Source organism: Morone saxatilis, unplaced genomic scaffold (genome assembly GCF_004916995.1).
Source record: "Morone saxatilis isolate NCDOM2014 unplaced genomic scaffold, NCSU_SB_2.0 Contig20, whole genome shotgun sequence".
In the NCBI taxonomy this organism is placed as follows: domain Eukaryota; kingdom Metazoa; phylum Chordata; class Actinopteri; family Moronidae; genus Morone; species Morone saxatilis.
Window position 1 is genome coordinate 11,259,072 of NW_023339763.1, and position 1,341 is coordinate 11,260,412.

At 41.7% G+C, this 1,341-nt stretch overlaps 1 protein-coding gene across 1 annotated transcript in view; it reads left to right on the forward strand.

Annotated features, from left to right (window-relative positions):
* Positions 1-1,341, forward strand: part of supt6h (SPT6 homolog, histone chaperone and transcription elongation factor) — a 16,348-nt gene that overhangs the window by 900 nt on the left and 14,107 nt on the right. Inside the window, exons 2-3 of the mRNA XM_035666269.1 lie at positions 582-692; positions 786-953. Of these exons, the coding sequence (XP_035522162.1) occupies positions 593-692; positions 786-953 (268 nt within the window). The 5' untranslated portion in view covers positions 582-592. The remainder of the gene's footprint in view (positions 1-581; positions 693-785; positions 954-1,341) is intronic.

The window sequence follows — 1,341 nt, forward strand, 5'->3', positions numbered from 1 at the left end:
CAGCAGCAAAGTGGATAGAGGGGGAAAAAAACAGTATAAAAACAGTATTAAAAAAAGAATATATTATAATATAAACGCTGTACAAGACAGAAAAAACAGTAAAAACAACAGATAACACAGTATATAGTATTAGTGCAAAGGATTGTTTCATTTCGTTAACGTTCACACATCATTAAGGAGCATTTCTTTCGTATGTATCAGGGGTTTTTTTTTATGTTTATCTCGAAATATCATCATAAAATTGTTTGAAAATGAATCACATGTTGGATATTGTACAGCTTGTGTGACAGGACGCCGCAGAGGAGATCGAGAATAATCCCATTTGGTGGAACGTGTCTTGTGTTTTTATATTTTACTCGGTGTATTTATGTTAAAACAAGCTGAAACAGAGAAGTGATTGATTGAGAGATGATTTTTTCCAACCTTAAAACTTCGACGTGATACTACAGTTCACGCAGGATGTCAAAGAACATAATCTTACGTGTGTGTTTGGCTTTTATATTTGTGTCTAGAGAGAACAAAGTAACACTTAAAGGTGACTTTGAGAACGTTTACTAACAGCTTCTTGCTCTTCTTCTCAGGAACAGCAGTCATGTCAGACTTCATCGAGAGCGAGGCTGAGGAGTCAGAGGAGGAGTTTGAGGAGAAAGACCTGAAGCCTAAGAAGACCCAGAGGTTTATGGAGGAAGATGGTGAGATCTGATTTGCTGTTTCTTTGCGTGCGTCTCGGAGGTGAGGTTGTATGACGTGCCGACCGCTTACCTGTCTTTTTTTTTTTTCAACAGACGAAGAGGAAGAAGAGAACACAGAGGACCAGGATGAGCGGGGAAACTTACGCGGGCTCATTGACGATGGAGATGAGGAGGAGGCGGAGGAGGAGGAAGCTCAAAGGAGTGGAAGTGGAGCGGCGAGCGACTCGGAAGAAGAAGTGAGACATCGACGTAAAAAGCGCAGTAAGTTCGTCAGGTGTTTTTTAACAGGGTGGCAGCCGTCATACAGTTTAGTATCGTAAGTTGTGATTAGTTTAATGAAGTCCTGGATGTAAAGGCGCTACTGGAGCTCTTACACACTCATTCCTGTTTTACTTTGATCCCCTGCACTCACCACATTCCCGTCTCCCCTGCATGACTCACGGTGCTTTCCATTTGTCTCGTAAATCCCCCCGCCCGAGTTGTAATTGCCTGGCTTGTATCACTTGAAGCGTTCCAGTTTGTCTTTGGGCGTTACGAGTCGGAGAGAAGTGCAGCAGCTGTCTCGTTATTGCTTGTGGCTCTTCTAAACAAGCTCAATGTGAAATAACAATAATGTTTTTCTACAGAAACACTAACATTTCAAGTAATT